The sequence below is a fragment of the Mixophyes fleayi genome, chromosome 1 (assembly GCF_038048845.1).
Source record: "Mixophyes fleayi isolate aMixFle1 chromosome 1, aMixFle1.hap1, whole genome shotgun sequence".
NCBI lineage: Eukaryota > Metazoa > Chordata > Amphibia > Anura > Limnodynastidae > Mixophyes > Mixophyes fleayi.
Window position 1 is genome coordinate 215,519,651 of NC_134402.1, and position 19,524 is coordinate 215,539,174.

The window sequence follows — 19,524 nt, forward strand, 5'->3', positions numbered from 1 at the left end:
TATCAGGGATGCCTTATGTATGAGACTGGATATCAGGAGGCATGTTGGGAGTATGCTGCAGCCTCATATGAGTTTGTGTCATGCCAGAGCAACAGCTACATAACCGGACATACTTGGCCCAACTTTGAGAGTCAGTAATAGTTAGAAAAACACATATACAGTGACCGCAAGTTTTAAAGATTTGTTTCAGGAAATGTCTATGTGTAACAAAGAAACTATTTATGTAATATTCTCTCATTGTGCTTTTCAGCACACTAAATTTAGCAGTTTAAATCAGCCCTGTGCCCTGCCTCCCACATGTTCATATTGTCACAAATCTAAAATCAGTTACATTTTGTGAATGTAGTGGGAAATTACAAAGTGGAGCCGAGGGGTGACATTACATCAAGGACCGGGTTGTTTAGAAGATCTAATACCATCTCAGTTAAATTGCGATTGCTGTTAACTGTCTTTGTTTTTGCCACCTCGGTTCCACCTTTGGTGATCTTCACTGCCCTCTTGGGGACAGAAGCTGCTGCCACACATGGGGTACATAGATCCTGGCTCTGTTTCCAGCAGCAAGCAAGCATGATACTAAAGACACCAGGCTACTCATAGCTACTCCAAGTTGTCACTTGTACCCTTGCAGCATGAGAGCAAAAGCCTTCTCCACAATCAGAAGATAAGAGAGGTTCAGTATTAGAACTGTTAATGGACAATTATGCTTGACTATAGCTGCCTATTTTAAGGGGGGAATTCAATTGGACGCATTTCTTGAAAAAGTAACGCTGCCTGCGCACTATTACCGTTATTATGGTAATAGTGCACGTAAATACGGTTATTACGGTACTTTTAATGCTGGCTTTTTTGCTCTCAGCTGAGCTGCGAGCAGAAAGCCGGGTTAATATTACTGTAATAACGGTATTAGTTTTTATGCGGCGGTACTGCGAGGGGGAATTGATTTCCCCCTAAGGTTTCTACAGTGATAGGTTCCTTGTTTTGTGTCTCCACCTATCTCTCCTTGTTTTACCCATCACTGGCAGCTGCACAGAAATACCATCCACCAAGGACTGCTTTGTTATTAGCGAATAATAATGCTGCTGTCTTGTAACATACCTTCCTGTCCAGCTACTACAATTGTTTTTCCGCTTCCTTATATATCAGGTGTTTCCTTAATCTCAGTAATAAGTTAAAACAATATATTTACTCAAAGAATGAGACACCTATCTGTAATAACATATTATCATGCATTATAAACTATAAACTATAACAAATAAATATGACAATAAAGCAGGAAGGAGCTGGGAATCACAGGTGAAGGCTCAGAGGGCTGCCTGTTGCCCATTATTGCTTTCAACTGTGATGGTTTCATGGGTTTGCATTCTGTATATTTGTCTTGTAGATTAGGGACCATAATCGCACAGTTGTACACATATATTTTTGTTACAGTCCACATTTTCACAGTTGTTTTCCTCTGCTTAAATAATATCATATTTACATGACTTAATTGATTAAGAGACATTGCTCATGTCCAATATTCATCCCACAAGAGCAGACATCAGTGACAATTATTGTGTTCAGTCAATAGGATAAAATATACTGTACACACATCTGTACAATTATACCACAAAGCTGCTGCTCTATCTTCAGTCCAACACCTTTTATTTAGCAAAATCCTGGTGCAAAAGGGGGAGGTTTTTTATATTCCTCTGGAATATTTGCTTGGTGATTGTTCTGCTGTGATGTTGGATGTGTGTTCTTCTGTACTGTTTGTCCAAAGCGGCCCAAATTTTCCTTCACATTTTTCATATGTGCCACCATTGCAGTTTCCATTTTCTTAAAATCATGAGCTATTTCTCCTTCTGTCACTAAAGACACTGCTTTGGTCATTGCACCGCGGCAAGCTTTCAAGGGTTTCTTTGATGTGTTGGAATGTGTCTCTCCATTTTTAATTTGCCCATTTGAGTTATGAGCCATGTTCGGTACTGATGAATCTACACTATTTGACTTTGACATACCGGTACATCTTTGCTGTATTGGTAAAACAGGCACCTGCAAATAGAAAACATAAGTACTTTTCAAGAACAAAAGCTGTAGGAAAATATAAACATCAGTATATTTGTAGCCTTTGCTATCACTGTTATTTTTATTAATATTATTTTGTATTGTAGCTTTTGGTTACAACACTTATATCTCAGCCTATCTACTTGTTACATACTCTCTAAAGTGCTTCATTGCTTTAGAACACTTTGGGTTTCTTTCTTGCAAAGTTTTTTTTAATTTGTTTTTATAGCTTTTTTTGTTGTTTACATTTGTACTTTGTAATTGCCTTTGAAAATATAAAACTATTGTGTTGCAGACAAAATTAGCAAAAGTAACTTGGTCATTGCCTTTTGTAAGGTTGGTATTAAAACAGTAGGGTGGGTACCAGTACAGACAGATGTGATTAAACACATGACAGAGAGATGCACATAGCAAGGTGCACAATTCAGACACAGATATGGGAGGGTTCACAGTGTAAACAATAGGATGGGGGCACAGTACAGTAAAGATTAGGATGAGACACACGTGTTGAGGATCTCTGTACAGACACAGACATGGAGGAACACATAATACAGAGACAGACAGTGGGACACATAGTATATTACATAGAGAGACATTGGGGAACACAAAGTACCATACTTCCCAACTGTCCTGGTTTCAGCAGGATAGTCCCTATTGTAGAGCTAGGCACAATATATACACATATGTGGGAAGATCCAGTGCAGTACACACAGACATGGGGCACAAGAAACACACAGGCACCATTTGCCCAGAAACCCCCCTACACTCGAATTACGACAGTTCTCGGGTTTAGAAGAAGGAAACCATTTCTAAGCACCTCAGACCTGATTCATTAAGGATCTTAACTTGAGAAACTTATTATTTCAGTCTCCTGGACAAAACCATGTTAAAATGCAAGGGGTGCAAATTAGTATTTTGTTTTGTACATAAGTTAAATACTGTCTGCTTTTTCATGTAGCACACAAATACTTGATAGCTTATTTGTACACTGAAATTTAAAGTTGATATATGAGCAGTATGGCACACCACCCGCCATACCATGCCTGAAGGTTGAATGTGGAGTGCCTCTGCAGTGCAGCACAGAACAGGATGCTCCTGCCTGAGGCCAGACTGCCCACTGTTCAGCTTTGTACTGTTCAACTGCCTGGGGCCCCACCATCTTCTCCAGCCCACCCATCTGCATGTGACGTGAAACGCTCAGAAGAAGACGCTCTGCGCACTGAACATCCAATCAGTATCTCCTCGATTTTAAAGCTGCCTGTACTCCAGCAATTTAAGTAAATAATCTTTTCATACCCTGTAGCATAAGATTTTCTCCATTTGTCTCCCCGTCAACCTGTAAGTCAATGTCTCTCCCGCCCCTCTGTCTCCCCCTCAGTCTGTGAGTCTGTCTCCTCTTCCCTTTCCTCTGTCTTCCCTTCAGCCTGTAAGTCTCTCTCTACAACTCCTCTGTATCCCCCTCAATTTAATAGTATCTATCCCTCAGTTGGTGAGCTTCGGTCTCCCTCCTGTCTTCCCCTCAGTCTATGAGTCTCCCTCCATCCCTTCTGTCCCCTTCAACATTTGAGTCTGCCCCTCCTCTCTGTCTCACCCCCAATCTGTGAGTATCTCCCACCATCTCCGCTGGCTATCAATGTAATGTGGTAGGGTCTATTAATATATTGGTGATGATAATTAATTTAATGGGTGTAGGGGCTATTAATTTATTTGTTGACATTTATTATTTAATGGGGGTAGGAGATATTAATTTATTGGTTAAGGCTATTCTTTTAATTGTGGGATGAGGGAGGTTTAAATGCTTGAATGTGGGACCGAGTTGGGGTAGATGGTTAAATGTGAATAATATTAACTGAATATAGGGAAGGGGGTCTGATTAAATAAACATGAGAACTTTGATTTAATGTCAGAACTGGTTAGAGGAGAGATGCCTGGAGTATTCACTAGTAGCTTTGTTTTCCTTGTGGCGAATAATAACTATCTATTTTCCGAATAGTGCACAACAGGATCCAGCCAAGCAGCAGGTGAGCTTGAGACACCAGCAGCAGCACCAGGTAGTCAAAGTTAGAAGAACAGGTAGGAAAGAGCAGATTTGGAGAACCATCCATTGTGTAAAGGGCTAGGCACATCCCCATAGTAGGATGGCTACTTGTCCATCAGCAGTGCGTCCATTGGAAAGCAGCATCTATTCCCACCAAGCTTGGGGGGCAGGGGGGCAGTGCACCAGTGGCCACTAAAATTTCTAGTTGCGGCTCTGGTTTTATGCAAGTGTGTTTTCAACTGCCTGCATATGTACGTCTGTCCCTGTAAACATGAGTTATTTCATTGTGCATGCTTTGTATTTGTACAATAGCAACCTTTGTAAATACATGTGTGTAGATTTGCTGTGTATTCAATTAGTGCTGTTACTATCATCTAAACATAAAAAAAAAAAATATTCCAAGTTCACTAAAAATTAGAGATGCTCACTGACCCCCATGTTTTGGTTTTGGATCTGGATTACCTTCATGTTTTGGTTTTGGTTTTGCCAAAACCGCCCTTGCGTGTTTTGGTTTTGGTTTTGTTTGGTTTTGTTTTGCAATTTTTTAAAAATTCAATTTTTTGGGCTAAAATAACATAATTTAAGTTATATTTTGTACCTACATTATTATTAACCTCACTAACACTAATTTGCAGTCATTTTCATTCAATTTTGACCATTTCACAGGTCACAATATGCTTTTCATACACTTTCAGCCAAATACTGCAGCGATCTGGCTGGATGGTAAGCAACAGAGCAATGACTCAAACACAGGACAGTTCCTACCACATCTAGGAAACATTGCAACGAGCGCTCCACCTGTTTCTTGGATAAGTGAGGTAATTCTACAGCTAATAAATGTCAATGAGCGCTGACCCCCCCGGCATGTGTGCTTTTATCAGACAGACACCAATCCAGGGTGCGACACAACGCACTAAAAAGAGCTATTGAAATTCAAAGTAAAAAGCCAGTTGGGTGCATATTACACCCTACACTTATTAGTGCAAGTTTAAAAAATGCAGCCTGCAAAGACTGTACGATAAATTAAAATGCCCAAAGCACCTTTTCTGCCGGAAATGTCCCGAAATTTTACGGGCCACCGAAAGCATTTCCTGCACCCCACGGTTATTTTTCAAGAAGCTCTGCACCACCAAGTTTATTGTGTGAGCAAATCAGGGAATGTGATGGAATTCACCCAGCTGTAATGCTCGCACAATATTGTTGGCGTTATCAGAAATAACATATCCTGGGGAGAGTCCAAGTGGTATAAGCCATGTATCAATGACATCCCTAAGTTTTCGTAACAAATTATCAGCTGTATGCCTGTTAGTGAAACCGGTTATACAAAGAGTAGCCTGCCTGTGAGAAATGTTACGTAGTGGTGTACATGCTGCTGTTGTTCCTGCTTGTGAAGGTGATTGACCAACCCAGTGGGCTGTCACAGTCATATAATCTTTGGTTTGGCCACTTCCACTTGTCCACATATCTGTGGTTAAGTGTATAGTGGGTAGAATGGCATTGTTGAGCCCAATTAGTACATTTTTACGAACGTTTTGCTACAGTTGCGGAATAGCTTTTCTTGAAAAATGGTGTCGCAATGGAATTTTGTAACAGGGATACAAAACATCTATTAACTGTGAAAAACCTGCTGCGTTTATAGTGGATATTGGACGCAGATCTAACACTAGCATAGTCACCATGGTGTCTGTGATCCGCTTTGCGACTGGGTGACTGCTGTCATATTTGCTTCCTCTAGCAAAAGATTGTTTCACAGTTAATTGTTGTAAAGTACTAGTGCTCTTCTTTTTGGGCTTCTTATGGGAGGAAGATTCACCCCCAGCAGCAGCAACAGCAGTGGGACTAACGCTCAACATTCTTCAGAGGAATCAATAATAGTGCAGGAGTCATCGAGCCTTACCAAGTTGGATGCAGGGCTAACTCCGATCGCTACTGAGGATATTGATGAGGACGGTGTTGTGGGTGTAGATTGCAGGCGTCGGGATGTAGGTGAGAGAAGGGTCCTAGCTGATGATGGAGTGCTTGTTGTTATTTTTGTGCCATAACTTTCAGCTTTTCCCAATACCTTGCCATGAACTCTCGTCAAATGACGTAACATGGATGAGGTTCCAAGATGATTAAGGTCACTCCCACGACTGACTGTGGCTTTACATACACTACAAATGGCTATACAACTGTTGTCAGGATTTGGGTAGAAATAATTCCACACATAAGAAGTGGTCTTATGCCCAGGCATGACAATGGCCTTCTTCTTGTCACATGCTAGAACTGCTTCCACTGGTGCAGGACTTACACAAAAAAACCTCATCCTCATCAACATCCTCATTAGCGCCCTCATCAGCTACACAAATATCCCCCTCATCCTCTTCCAATTCCAAAGTGGCATCCTCAATTGGTGTATCACCGGCTACACTTGGGCTGTTCAGGCACACATCAGCAGAAATGCTGAAAGGGCCCTTCTTTATGGGTACACTATCAGAATGGTCACGATTACACATACCACTCGTGGTTGGACTCTCTTCAGGGATTGGAGTCATTTCTGATTCTGAGCATACATTTTCCTCTAATGCCTTACTGTTTTCTTGCAGCTCGGCTTTCACATGTAACAGTAGTTGTGCACCACTTTTGGACTCCGAATTACTTGGTCTTGCTTGGTCACGAGTGACCTTACAAGAAGAAGCCTCAGTAACATTTTTAGATCTCGCACTAATAGAGAAAGGCGAAGGCCTCATTCTTTCTTTGCCACTGCGTGTGTAGAATGGCATATTGGCAATTATTTTTTTATCGGCAGTTAACTTTTCCTCTAGAATAGCTCTTAACTGTCACGATCATCTGTATTTCTTGATCCGATTCGGACTAGCTGGAGCAGGAATGAAACAGAACCTAGCAGCCTGGATGATCTTCCTGCTCATGTTCTTGCTGAATGTAGAATATAGCAGGGGAATAAGCAGTCTCGAATTGCTGGCAGGAACAGAGCACTTGGTAATGCTGGCAGGAACAGAGCACTTGGTAATGCTGGCAGGAACAGAGCAATTGGAAATGATGGCAGAAACACTGGAGCCAAGAACTATCCTCTGGAGAGAAGTGTGTTGTTCTGGCAATGAACAGATCACAGCAGCAGGTTTAAATAGTGTGTCACAAACAACTATTGGCTGTACATGTCATGTGATTACAGCTATTGAATCTGGTTGGTCTGGAAAGATCACCTCTGTGCATCCAAGATGGCCGCGCCCATGCAGCAGAACAAACAGTATGTGTTTAATTACAAACGGAGATGTGGAGGACGGGAATGCTGCAGACGACCATAAGGGACCCAGGTAACCGTGATATGACAGCGGCGGATGAGGTAAGTGCGGCTAAGATCCCGATGTGTTACAGTACCCCCTCCCTTAAGAGTAGCCACTGGACACTTAAATCGGGGCTTAGTTGGAAACTTGCGATGACATTTTTTGATGAGAGATGGAGCGTGAACATCAGAAGCTTTGATCCAGGCCCTCTCTTCTGGACCATAGCCCTTCCAGTCGACTAGATATTGTAAGGTCTTATGTCGAAACCGAGAGTCCAAGATCTCTTTAATTTCATATTCGTCACCATGTTCAGTCTGCACTTCAGGAAAAAACAGTTTGGGTGTATAAAACTGATTTAGTACAGGTGGTTTTAAGAGAGAAATATGGAAGGAGTTGGGTACCTTGAGGTAAGATTGTAAATGTAATTTGTAGGACACTGGATTGATGACCCGGGAGATGTTAAATGGTCCAATAAAGCGAGGAGCGAATTTCATAGATGGAACTCTGAGGCGTAGATTGCGAGTAGACAGCCAGACTCTATCTCCTGGTTTCAAGATTGGAATGGCTCGTCGCTTTTTGTCAGCCTGAATTTTGTAGCGTTGGGACGCTTTAAGTAGAGATTCCCGTACCTGGCGCCAGTGGTCTGCAAAGTTCTTTAGGAAGACTTCAGAGGCTGGTACTGAGACTGTAGGAAATGGAGTAAACAAGGGTACCCTGGGATGTAGGCCATAGACAGTAAGAAATGGAGTGGAAGCAGAGGATTTGTGATAAAGATTATTATGAGCAAATTCTGCCCAAGGAAGCAGATCCACCCAGTCATCTTGAGAAGATTATATGTACAAATGGAGGAATGTTTCTAGGTCCTGATTGACTCTTTGCCCGTTGGATTGGGGATGATAGGCTGAAGAGAAGTTTAGTTTGATCTGTAGTGCTTTGTACAAGGATCTCCAGAATTTCGCCACAAACTGAACTCCTCTATCAGAGACAATTTCTTCAGGACAACCATGCAAATGGAAGATCTCCTTTATAAATAGCTGAGCCAGTATAGGTGCTGATGGGAGGCCACGGAGAGGAACAAAATGTGCCATTTTAGAGAATTGGTCAACGATGACCCAGATGGTATTGAAATTGTTAGAATTAGGCAAATCAGAAACAAAGTCCATAGAAATATGGGTCCAGGGTTTGGTGGGAATAGGCAGAGGCAAAATTTGGCCAGCTGAAGACTGTCTTGAAAACAAATTGCTGAACATCCTGACGAAGCGTGGGCCACCAGTAACTTCTCGATATGAAAGATTGAGTTTTGCGGATGCACCAATGACCGGCAAATCTGGAACAATGTGCCTATTGGAGCAATTTTTTACGCAGATTCTAAGAAACAAAATTTTTTTCTGGGGAGGTGTATTGTCAGGTCTACTGACTGCGATGCTGAGTGGGCTGATAATAGGGCGCGGATCCACAGTGATGGAATCTTCCTCTTTTACCACAGAATTTGACAGAGCATCGGCCTTGCGATTTTTGGAACCAGGACGGAAGGTGACACGGATATGAAATCAAGAAAAGAATAGTGCCTATCGGGCCTGACGTGGGTTCATGCATTGTGCAGTTTTAAGGTACAGCAGATTCTTGTAATCCGTGCGTATTGTGACAGGATAACGAGCTCCCTCAAGTAAATGCCTCCATTCTTCGAGCGCCAATTTGATGGCAAGCAGTTCTTTGTCCCCTATGGCATAATTTCGTTCAGCTGGTAAAAATTTTCGGTAGAAGAACCCACAGGGATGCCATTGCTCATCAACTGGCTTTTGGGAAAGAACTGCCCCTATTCCGACAGATGAGGTATCAACTTACAAGTAGAATTGACAGGTGAAATCTGGTTGCCTGAGTATGGGAGCAGAAATAAATGCTTGTTTCAGAAGCTGAAAACCAGTTTGGGCTTCTTCAGACCGATTGGCAGGATTAGCTCCTTTCCTGGTGAGGGCAGTAAGTGGTGCTACCACAGTATATTAGCCACGAATAAATTTTCGATAATAGTTAGCGAATCCCAGAAATCGCTGTACTGCCTTTAGTGTAGATGGTTGAGGCCAGTTAAGAATAGCTTGCACCTTCTCTGGGTCCATACGAAAACCAGTCCCCGAGATGATATACCCCAAGAATGGAATGGATTCAACTTCGAAGGTGCATTTTTCTAGCTTGCAATACAGTTTGTTCCTTCTGAGATGGCTGAGGACCTCTTTAACATGTCTGCGATGGGACTGGATATCAGAGGAGAAAATGAGGATATTATCCAAATATACCACAGTAGTATGGTACAGTAAGTCCCGAAAGATTTTGTTTACAAAATTCTGAAAAAAACGCTAGGGGCATTGCTCAGACCGAATGGCATGACAAGATATACATAGTGCCCATCCCTGGTGTTAAAGTCGGTTTTCCATTCGTTGCCACGCCTGATGCGAATCAAATTGTAGGCCACGCGGAGATCTAACTTCAGAAATATTTGGGCACCTTAAGCGTGTTTCAGGGTGACTGGGATAATACAGTCCTTGGCTTGTGGAGAGCGAAGAGCCACTCCTAGGCTCACCTCCTCATTGTCAGCTAGGAGGGTGCGTCTACCCGACTTGCGAGGGCAATAATGTAGCAGATGTCCGGAACACAGTATAAGCAAAGTTTCTCTTTAACTTGCCGTTCTCGCTCAGTGGGCGAAAGGCGTGCTTTGCCTAGTTGCATGGGTCCTTCAGAAAAAGGAGACAGTGCACGGACCCGTCGAGTAGGGCGGAACTTGGGGTGTTTCAGCCTCCTCCTTTCTAGAGCTCTCTTTCTGAACTGAAGATCAACCCGATTGCAGATGGTAATCAATTGGTCTAGCGTTGTAGGTAAGTCCCGAGTCGCTAATACATCCTTAATGGGTTCAGACAGACCCTGCCAGAAAACCGCAACAAGAGCATCATTATTCCAAGACAGCTCAGAGGAAAGTGTTTGAAATTGAACGGCATATTGGCCCACGGACTGCTGACCTTACTGAAGCCGTAGAATATCTAAAGCGGCTGACATTGCTCTTCCAGGCTTGTCAAATATTCTGCGGAAGGTAGACAGGAAGCTATCAATATCAGATAAAATTGGGTCAGATTTTTCCCAGAGCGGTGATGCCCATGCCAGAGCTTGCCCTGATAGTAGCGAAATAATATAAGCAGTTTTGGTACGTGCAGTAGGGAAATTCCCAGGTTGTAATTCAAAGTGTATACTACACTGGTTGATAAACCCGCGGCAATTCTTCAGATCGCCATCGTATTTAGCTGACGTGGGAAGGTGGAGTCCGGATGGAGTAGGTAGTGAAGTCTTACTGGCTCGGACGGAGTATGGGATGGTTGACTGCGGAATACCTGCAAGATATCCATAGGCGTAGAAACATCCTGCAAGAGTCTCAAAAGTTCCCCCTGGTTAGTAACTTGTCTCTCAATGCGTTCAGCTAATATTTGGACAGAGTCCTCCCTTGGGGTATGCTCCCCTAGCGGATCCATATGGCCAGAACAAACTGTCACGTCATCTGTATTTCTTGATCCGATTCGAGACCCTTGGGACTAGCTGGAGCAGGACTGAAACAGAACCTAGCAGCCTGGATGAACTTCCTGCTCATGTTCTTGCTAAATGTAGAATATAGCAGTCTCGAAATGCTGGCAGGAACAGAGCACTTGGTAATGATGGCAGGAACAGAGCACTTGGTAATGCTAGCAGGAACAGAGCACTTGGTAATGCTGGCAGGAACAGAGCAATTGGAAATGCTGGCAGGAACAGAGCACTTGGTAATGCTGGCAGAAACACTGGAGCCAAGAACTATCCTCTGGAGAGAAGTGTGTTGTTCTGGCAATGAACAGATCACAGAAGCAGGTTTAAATAGTGTGTCACAAACAACTATTGGCTGTACATGTCATGTGATTACAGCTATTGAATCTGGTTGGTCTGGAAAGATCACCTGACTGCATCCAAGATGGCCGTGCCCATGCAGCAGAACAAACAGTATGTGTTTGTTTAGAAACGGAGATGTGGAGGAAAGGAATGCTGCATCCCGATGTGTGACGTTAACATTCTTTTGTCAGATAGAATTAAACTAGATATGCGTAAATGCCGAAGTCGCTTCTTCCAATGGGGTAATAAACCGGGAAGGATGTTGCCAAGGCTCTTCGAGCACAAAGAGCTACCACGTTTATTCAGACAATTTCTGATGAAAAGGGGACTAAACACAACACTAGTCAAGACATTGCAAAAGCATTTCATATGTACTATTCCTAATTCTATAACCTCTCACAGGATGTTAAGGGCACTCTTCTTGAGAAGCAAGCAAATACTGCTTCCTATTTAGCTGATATTGGCTTTTCCACTCTCTCAGATCCAGAGAAGGCTATGCTTGATGCCCCTTTTACCTCTTTGGAATTATTGGAGGCCATCAAATCCACGCCATCTGGAAAAAGCCCGGGTCCAAACGGATTCACTATTGCATATTACAAACTTTTAAAAACATCTTAGTTCCCCTAATGCTTCAGGCCTTTAATGCGGTCTCTGAAAAGGAAAAATTTACGGCGCATGCTTTAGAAGCCCATATCTCGGTTATTCCTAAAGATGGGAAAGACCCTTCTAGATGTCCAAACTACAGGCCAATCTCGCTCCTTAATGTGGATGTCAATCTTTATGCTAAACTCATTGCCAATAGGTTGAAATCCATATTACCAAGAATCATTCACTCTGATGAAGTGGGGTTTGTGCCTGGCCGTGAGGCTAGGGACAATACCACCAAAGTTCTTGATCTAATTCACTTGACTGCCAATTCCACCACCCAGTCTATACTGCTGTCAACTGATGCTGAAAAAGCATTTGACAGAATAGACTGGACTTTTTTAAGAGGTGTTCTTACCCATATGGGCCTAGGTCAAACGAGTGTTCACAGAATACTTGCGCTTTATCACCGATCCACGGCTAGAATACAGATAAATGGTTATCTTTCTGACCCTGTTATAATGGCTAACGGCAAGGCTGCCCTTTATCACCACTCATTTTTGTTCTATGCATGGAAGCACTGGCGAGGGCAATCAGATTAAACCCTGATATCTCTGGAATCTGATTGGGTAACTCAACCTACAAACTTGCTGTTTTTGCTGATGATTTGTTAGGAAATATTACTAACCCAGTGATCTCAGTTCCTAATCTGGTTTTAGAGTTCCATAGATTTGGAGTTTTATCGAACTTTAAGATTAATTATTCTAAATCTGTTGCACTTAATCTTATCATTCCCCCAGAGGTAGTTGAAAGACTTCAAAGTGCATTTGCCTTTACTTGGCACCCGAACCACATTAAATATTTGGGAGTAAACATCACCAAAGACCCTTCCCAACTATTTGAGATTAATTTTCAACCCATATATAATGGACTTCGAAAAGATCTGAGAGAGTGGCAGGGGAAGAAGTTTTCATGGGTAGGTAGAATTAATATTGTCAAGATGAAAGTTCTACCACGTGTCTTGTACCTTTTGCAGACCCTGCCGATACACATAACATACAAATGGTTCTCAAATCTGAACTGTTTAATCAAGAACTTTGTGTGGGGGAAATGGAAACCTCGCTTTAAGCATGATATTTTATTTAGGCGGAAACAACTTGGCGGGCTCCAACTCCCTCATTTTGAGTCTTATTACGATGCTGTTATGCTCAGTAGAATACTTGATTGGACAAGAGTTAAAGCAGACAAGCAATGGGTCTCAATAGAGGAATGGTCTCTCGAAAACTGTTTGAGCACCTGTCCCTGGATTTCGAGTCTTCCAAATCTACAACACCTGGTAATAAAGCCTAGTATGAGGTGTTGGACTAAACTCCGTAAATTTAGATATATCTCCTCGTTTTTTTCGCCTTTGACTCCATTGTTTGAAAATCAGGCCTTTCCTCCTGGGATCAGGCAAAAAGAGTTTAAAAATTGGTCCCAGGCAGGAATTGTTCGCGCTGGCCAGCTGGTGGGTCCGTTTGGTGTGCATACCTTTGAGAATCTACAGGCCAAATGGAGCCTGCCTAATTCGGAGTTTTGGCATTACTTGCAACTTAGACTCTTTTTAAATACTGAATAGATGCGTTTGGGTGTTAATAGGGAATTGACATAATTTGAAACTATGTGTATCTCCCCTTCAAACCCTACGTATATCCTTTCCGGGATCTATACAATCCTGGTTGAGAACCGCTTCTCCTCTATGCCAAAATTTACGAAAGATTGGGAAAAAGACCTGGGGAATCGGGTACAAGAGAGACATTGGAATAATATCTTTCAGGCTACCAAGGCTAGCTTCCTTAGTGTAATTGTGTTTGAGTTACAGTATAAGGTCCTCTCCAGGTGGTATCGTTGTCCTAATGTCCTTGCTAAAATGTACCCTGGGAACTCAAATTTATGTTGGAGATGTGGCTGGGGTTTTGGGACACCGTTACATATCTGGTGGGAGTATCCATCCTTGAGACCCTTCTGGGAAGGTGTCATTGCAAACTCAGATTTAATTTTGAAAGCAGAAGTTCCAGACGATCCAGGTTTTTGGTTATTAAACCAGACAAAGACTCCAATATCAATATACAAGAAATCCTTGCTAAAAAACTTAAATAGTGCCGCAAAAGCAGTTATCCCCATTCATTGGAGATCCTCCTCTCCTTCAACCCTGAAGGAATGGCTCACTCGCATCGAATCCTATAGATATATGGATGACTTGATTCTTAGTTCATCCGATAAGTTTAATGACTATTGTTCCATATGGCTTGGTTGGTTAGAATTTCAAGAGTCAGAAAGATATGCTGCCTTATCTAAGTAATCCTCCTCCCATTATTCTATTGAATATTATCTAGCTTTCATCTTTGGATCTTTGCTCTTAGGTCCCTTCCCTTCCCCTCCCTCCCCCTCCTTTCCCTCTCCTCCTTTCCCTTCCATTCTGTTTTATAATCTTTTTTTTCTCAATTCTTTTATGCAATACTAATGTTTAACTTACAAGGGCATTTACCCATGGAAATGCGAGACTGTGTAATTTCGATAGTTGCATACTTGACAACATAACTCTACTACTGGCAATATCTAACGTGGTTTTGAATTCCATGTACTTTGGTAAATGTCATCTCATGTGATTGCCCTTGGTCTTTACGATTGTATTCTCTGAATCTGGATTCAATAAAAAGATGTTGTATAAAAAAAGAATTTCTGCAGTCAAGATAATAGTTTTTTCCAAAGGGGGGAATATGACACCCCAAACACTTTGTAGTGCAAATTCAGATATATACTTTGAGGATATTTTACTATTTCACAAGTCAGCAAATAGCTTTTTTCCAAGGGGGGAATATGACACCCCAAACACTTTGTAGTGTGAATTAGGAAAAATGCCTCCTCTATACTCCTCTCTTCCTGCTCTATTACTGCTCAATTACTGCTACCTAACCCTTCTCTGTCCCTCTCTCAAATGGCGCTGGATCGCCATGGAGGCGGCTATTTATTCATTCTAAAACTCGCAAGATCTGAGATCAGACGACGTCACAATGACGTTTTGCCTCGTTTTGGAATCTGAATAGGCGCGAGAGTACCGACTCGGCTTGGTACTCGGATTCTGGAAATTCGGGCGGGTTTGGTTTCAAGGAAACCGAGCACGCCCATCTCTACTAAAAATGTTGTTCCTGCATATTAATTTTGAAAATGCATGTAGGTAACTTTGCTTTTGACCTATGTTTTATGTATATGCATCTATCTTACTATGTGTCATTATAAGTGTTAATAACCTGGACAACAGGTGCCTGCATCTGCATTTAGTAGCTACTTTTTAATACCAAATAAAGAAGTGCTCACTGATCACGGGTTTAGACAGATGTTGACTGGGAAAAATTTGGAAGAGGGAAATCATCCAGTGCCAGAGTTGAAGGTACCTGAGGGAATGTGAATCATTGCGCTTTGTATTTCCTTCTCTAGCTCACAACCAATCAGATGCCTTCCTCTCCAGCACTGAATGTTGCCGTATTTTCAATTTCTTCTGGCCCATTACAAACCAGCAAAAAGCATTTAATACATGAGGAGTTTGCAAATCCTTATTGGAGTTGAGTGGTAAATTTGGTCAGAAAATATGTTGGGAGAAAATGGACAGATGTCTAAGGTGAAATAGCAAGTTTATGTTAAGCTTGTCACATATGTGACAGTTTGGTCAATATATATCAAATTGTACCAATATCATTGAGTCCAGCAATCATGGCTGAACATGAATAAAATCCATTAGAATTTTATTTGTTTGTGACTGAAAATGCAGTCAGTGGGTCAAATTCAAAAAGTGCGTTCAATAGGCCAAGGCATCTCAAAATGCCTTGGTTTTGCATAAATGCAGCTAGACGGTCCGCCGTGCACACATCATACATGCAAATGTCCTTCCCTTCTGACGTGCACTTTGGAGGTGCCCTATGGTTTCAAAACCACCACTAGATGATGGCATAACTAGCAATCAACAGGCTTCATAATAGAATGTGAGGGCTGTGGGTGGCGATGCATATCTACATACTGCCCCACAGTGGGAGAGTGACTACTTATGGATAGTTGACCTCGGGCTGAACAGTAGAGATTGGTGAGTGCAGTGAAGCACCTGCGTGAGTAATTCCGTAGTATGTGAGTTTATGTAGACAGTGTTTGTCTTTTTTGCTAATAGAGTTGAGTGTGAATGTTGGTAAACAATGTGTGTCTCAAAGAGTAGTAAACCCATTATGCAGATAATTTCACAAAAACAGAAATGAAACATTTTTACTAATTGCTGGTGTTTGCTGGTTAAGTCATTGATACAGACATGAGCACCAAGTGCTGTGAGAAGCAATGCTAAACCATTTAATGAAGAGGAGTGTCAGGATGATATGGGGCACAGTGGCGCACGCAAGGGGGGTTTCTGGTTCTCCCCTCCGCGAACCAGCGAACCAACGGTACTGTACAGCAGCCGCAGCGCTGTCAAAGAAGCGTCCGCGGCAGTGCTGTATTGTAGTATAATACAGCACTGCCGCGGATGCTGCTTGACAGCGCCGCGGCTGCTGTAGATTTTAGACTCACCGAAATGGAGCTGCTGCGCATGCGCAGCAGCTCCCAATCGCAATATTTATTTATTTTTTTCTGGGGAAACTTCCCCTTCTAAGTCCTGCGTTCACCCCTGGGGCAGACAGGAGTTATTAGTCTAATGTCATTTAATGACCGGGTTTTCTCATGTGTTGTGAAACTACAAGTCCCAGCATAACCTGCCAGCTTTCAGCTGGCTATTTACTGGAAAAGCATGCTGGGGCTTGTACTTTCACAACACCTGGAGAGCCACAGGTTGGCCAGGTCTGGTATAATAAGTATGCCTGGAAGGTGCAAAAGGTTTCCCATTGAAAGCATATTTTGAGGCTTGATTTCTACCATGTTTTTTTGGGTAGAAAATGCTCCGTAGCGCTCCATCTAACATGAGAATGTCCAACTAAATGTACCTTCCACACCTCTTGAATCTTATTTAAATTTTGCAGTCACACAAAACAAAATATTGTTTTTACATGTGGTCACACAGCAAGGAACACGAGAACACCTAGCCCACAGAAATGCCTCTATCCACCCAGCTCCTACCATCTGAAAATGCTATTTTTTTTTTCCCCCAGCACAGGCCATCTTGATACACAAACCTATGGGATTTCCACAAAAACAGACACATTGGTGCAAAACTATTTGCTGATCTGCAGACCTGAATTTTTTTATTACTTCGTAAACTTACTTCACTGTGTTTCAACAATACTTACAGCTTCTCATAATTTAATTCCTCTCTTCCTTCATCAATTTTCATTCAAACAAACAATACACAACTTACAATAGAAAAAGGACCAGCTCTGCATCTGGCTCTTCCCCAATTCCTTAATGGGCACAGGGTGGACAATCTAGGCACACGGGTGCAAAACCAAAACATTTTGTGCTGTGTACCCAGCACGTATAGTAAATGATGTGCTTGGTTAGAGCAATGATTCTGCTTTTCTGCTTTATTTCTCTCTTCCTCCATCTTAGATTTCACTGCTCATAATAATGGTCCTAACAATTATAATCATCACCCCTTATATTCGACAGTAGATGATGTACAGTAATCAGCAATATGGAGATATTTAGCGGATGATTTTGAAACCATCCACATTGTACTATACTAAATAGTTACCTAAAGCAGATATACTTACAGTGTTGTTTGACACCTGGATTTGTGTAGGCAATAAAGGGTAGAGTCTGTTTCCTGTTGGAGGCAGACTGTGTGAGATGTTAGTCATTTGGGAATTGATGGCATCTGAAGATTGAAATCTTCTGGGTGGTACAGGGGGACAACTTGGTTTCAATATTACTCCAGATGTCCCTGTTGTGCTGAGGAAGGTATTCACGGGATTTTGAAATGGCGTTGCAAATGTCTTTGTGTGTTCAAATAATTCTTCATAATCAGTAGCAGATGTTGTTTTCTGTAACAAATTGCATCATGTAAGATTGCGTCAAGTTGAGTGTGAATCACCACACTCCAATCATATGTTTACTTCTTTGCTTGTTTTAATTGGACAAGTGCTCTTGTCCCACCTAAAGAGACCAAGATGGAAGAACGTGTTGCTTTAAGAGGCCAGAGAAACTTCATATCCCAGCGGCATATTAATAGAGATACAATATATAGGGGCATAGTCAATTGTTGGCGTTACTGCCTAAAGTAACGCGGCGCGTGCACTATTATCGTCATTATGGTAATAGTGCGTGTAAATACCGTTATTACGGTACCTTTCACGCTGGATTTCAGCTCGCGGCTCAGGGAGCTGCGAGCTGAAATCCGGTTTAGTATTACCGTAATAACGAGAATACTTTTTCTGCGGCAGAAAATGGGAACAATTGAATATGCCCCATAGAACACATATAGAGGAGTATTACATTATTTAAATGTAATAAAATATTACGTTATTTAAATGTTTATGTGTTATTTTTGTAATACATCTATTAAGTAGCATTGTCTTCCAATACAAAGAGCACATGTTCTTCATCCCATTTGAGACAATTTGTAAGAGTGGTACTCAGAAGCCAGACACAGTACTTAATTAAATTGAAATACTTTCCACTGATCTAACAATCTGTTTAGACATTTTCAATTGGCAAATGATTTTGGTGGGTATACATTGACAATGTCAGTATACCCAGTGTATGTAATATGTAACTTTTTGGTGTAGTTTTAGTTGTCTTGTAAAGTAATAGTTTCTTTAAAAAAGCAAAACATTATGGTGTTTATTCAGGTTATATCGTAACTTGAATGGTTACGTAATCAATAGTTGTACTGATTTTCCTGAGTACAGAAAATAAACACTAATATAGCAAATGACTATGGCGTGTACAAGAGCTCACTCTTTATACCAACCTATTTTAAAATGTTACCACAAACTATATTGTGGCTGCATGGCTGCTAAATAGTGTAGTGAGCAGTAGGAAGTATCATACTGATAAACCTTACAATTCAATGCAGTCAATTTTTGAACATACTTTTTATTCACAATTTTATGAAAAACTACCATCGCCTAATTAATTTTATAGTCATATTAACGGGCTTCTAAAATGTATTATTATTATATTTTGTCTATAAGGCGCCACAGGACATATGCAAAAAGCAGAGATCCATTACATATTACATGATATATGAAGAACAAAATACACAGACCGGACATACTGAATGAATAAATATACAGGTAACATGTGAATGTAGATAAAATTATTTGTGGGACATTGAGTAAGAGTGATGGTAGTGACCAGCGAGAAGTAGGCCCAAGTTTATAAAAACAGGGCTAGGGAAACAGGCCAAGAGGTACAGAGGGTGATGGAATATTAGAACGAGAACACAAGGAAAGAGGGCCCTGCTTGTGAGAGCTTACATCCTTAAGGAAAGAGGGAGACACAAATAGCGTGGTATCGACTTGGGGAGTGGGGGTGCCGGGACAAGGGAGTTAAGTGGAAAGTTGACAGGTTTATTAGTACCAATGTCTGAATACTGAATAATGTACCAAATACATATATAAGAGGCTTGGAAATAAGGGGTTCATAGTTCAAACCATAGATCAATGGTGTGATGCATGCTACGAGTAGTTTAATAGCACCAGCAAGATTTCATTATTATTTTTT

The 19,524-nt window shown here is 41.6% G+C and overlaps 1 protein-coding gene across 5 annotated transcripts in view; it reads right to left on the reverse strand.

Moving 5' to 3' along the window:
- Positions 1–1,155: 1,155 nt before the first annotated feature.
- LOC142149753 (hematopoietic SH2 domain-containing protein homolog) overlaps positions 1,156–19,524 on the reverse strand; it is a 44,251-nt gene continuing 25,882 nt past the window's right edge. For all 5 annotated transcript variants that reach the window (XM_075205057.1, XM_075205080.1, XM_075205088.1 and 2 more), the window contains 2 exons: positions 17,571–17,840; positions 1,156–2,031 (listed from right to left, as the gene is read on the reverse strand). In XM_075205057.1, coding sequence (XP_075061158.1) covers positions 1,645–2,031; positions 17,571–17,840 — 657 coding nt within the window. In that variant the 3' untranslated portion in view covers positions 1,156–1,644. The remainder of the gene's footprint in view (positions 2,032–17,570; positions 17,841–19,524) is intronic.